A 730-nucleotide genomic window follows, 5' to 3' on the forward strand; every position below is an offset into this window, starting at 1 on the left:
CCCCCAGCTGGGAGCCTTGGGAAGACAAGCCCAGATGTGATCAGAGCCAGCAGGAGGGGCCCAGACTGGGGGCAGCAGTGGGAGAGGAGGTGATGGAGAGGAAAGAGCCACTGAGGCACCTGTCAGGGGCTGGGAACCCCCAGGGCCACAGGTCTTCAGGATTCCTTCGTTCTTGTTCCGAGTGTGTTGTCAGGGGTGCACACGGACCCATCTGGCATCTAAGTGTGCGTGTCCACTCCGTGTCCCCATTTCGGTCCCACAGAGCATGGCTCAGAAAGCAGCTTGGTCACAGGGGACAAGTTTTGACAAAACCCACAGAGAGGGGACTTCTGTCTGAAGCTTCAGTGTTGACGATGTTTCTTTTGTTTGTCCCAGATCGACTTCAGGCCGCGATGTCCTGCCAGCAGAGCCAGCAGCAGTGCCAGCCCCCTGCCAAGTGCCCGCCGTCGCCCAAGTGCCCCCCGAAGAGCCCCGCACAGTGTGCGCCCCCAGCCCCCGCTGGCTGTGCTCCAGGCTCCGGGGGCAGCTGTGGGCCCAGCTCTGGGGGCGGCTGCTGCCTGAGCCACCGCAGGCGCCACGGGTCCCACGGCTGCCGGCGCCACAGCTCCGACTCCTGTGAGGGTGGCAGTGGGCTGCAGGCCGGGGGTTCAGGGTGTGGCCATGGCTCCGGGGGCGGCTGCTGACCAGGCACCTGAAGCTGAGACCAGAGCTCCCAGAGGAAATGGGAATC

The 730-nt window shown here is 64.4% G+C and overlaps 1 protein-coding gene across 1 annotated transcript; it reads left to right on the forward strand.

Moving 5' to 3' along the window:
* Positions 1–392: 392 nt before the first annotated feature.
* Positions 393–696, forward strand: LOC115284999 (late cornified envelope protein 3D-like). The gene has a single exon (XM_029931423.1). The coding sequence runs from the start codon at positions 393–395 to the stop codon at positions 681–683; it is 291 nt and encodes a 96-aa protein (XP_029787283.1). The 3' UTR covers positions 684–696.
* The last annotated feature ends 34 nt before the right edge of the window (positions 697–730 follow it).

The sequence above is a fragment of the Suricata suricatta genome, unplaced genomic scaffold (genome assembly GCF_006229205.1).
Source record: "Suricata suricatta isolate VVHF042 unplaced genomic scaffold, meerkat_22Aug2017_6uvM2_HiC HiC_scaffold_32290, whole genome shotgun sequence".
Taxonomy (NCBI): domain Eukaryota; kingdom Metazoa; phylum Chordata; class Mammalia; order Carnivora; family Herpestidae; genus Suricata; species Suricata suricatta.

What these genes read in the sequence shown, in the direction of transcription:
- LOC115284999 (XM_029931423.1), top strand. Translation starts at nt 393, where the DNA reads ATGTCCTGCCAGCAGAGCCAGCAGCAGTGCCAGCCCCCTGCCAAGTGC.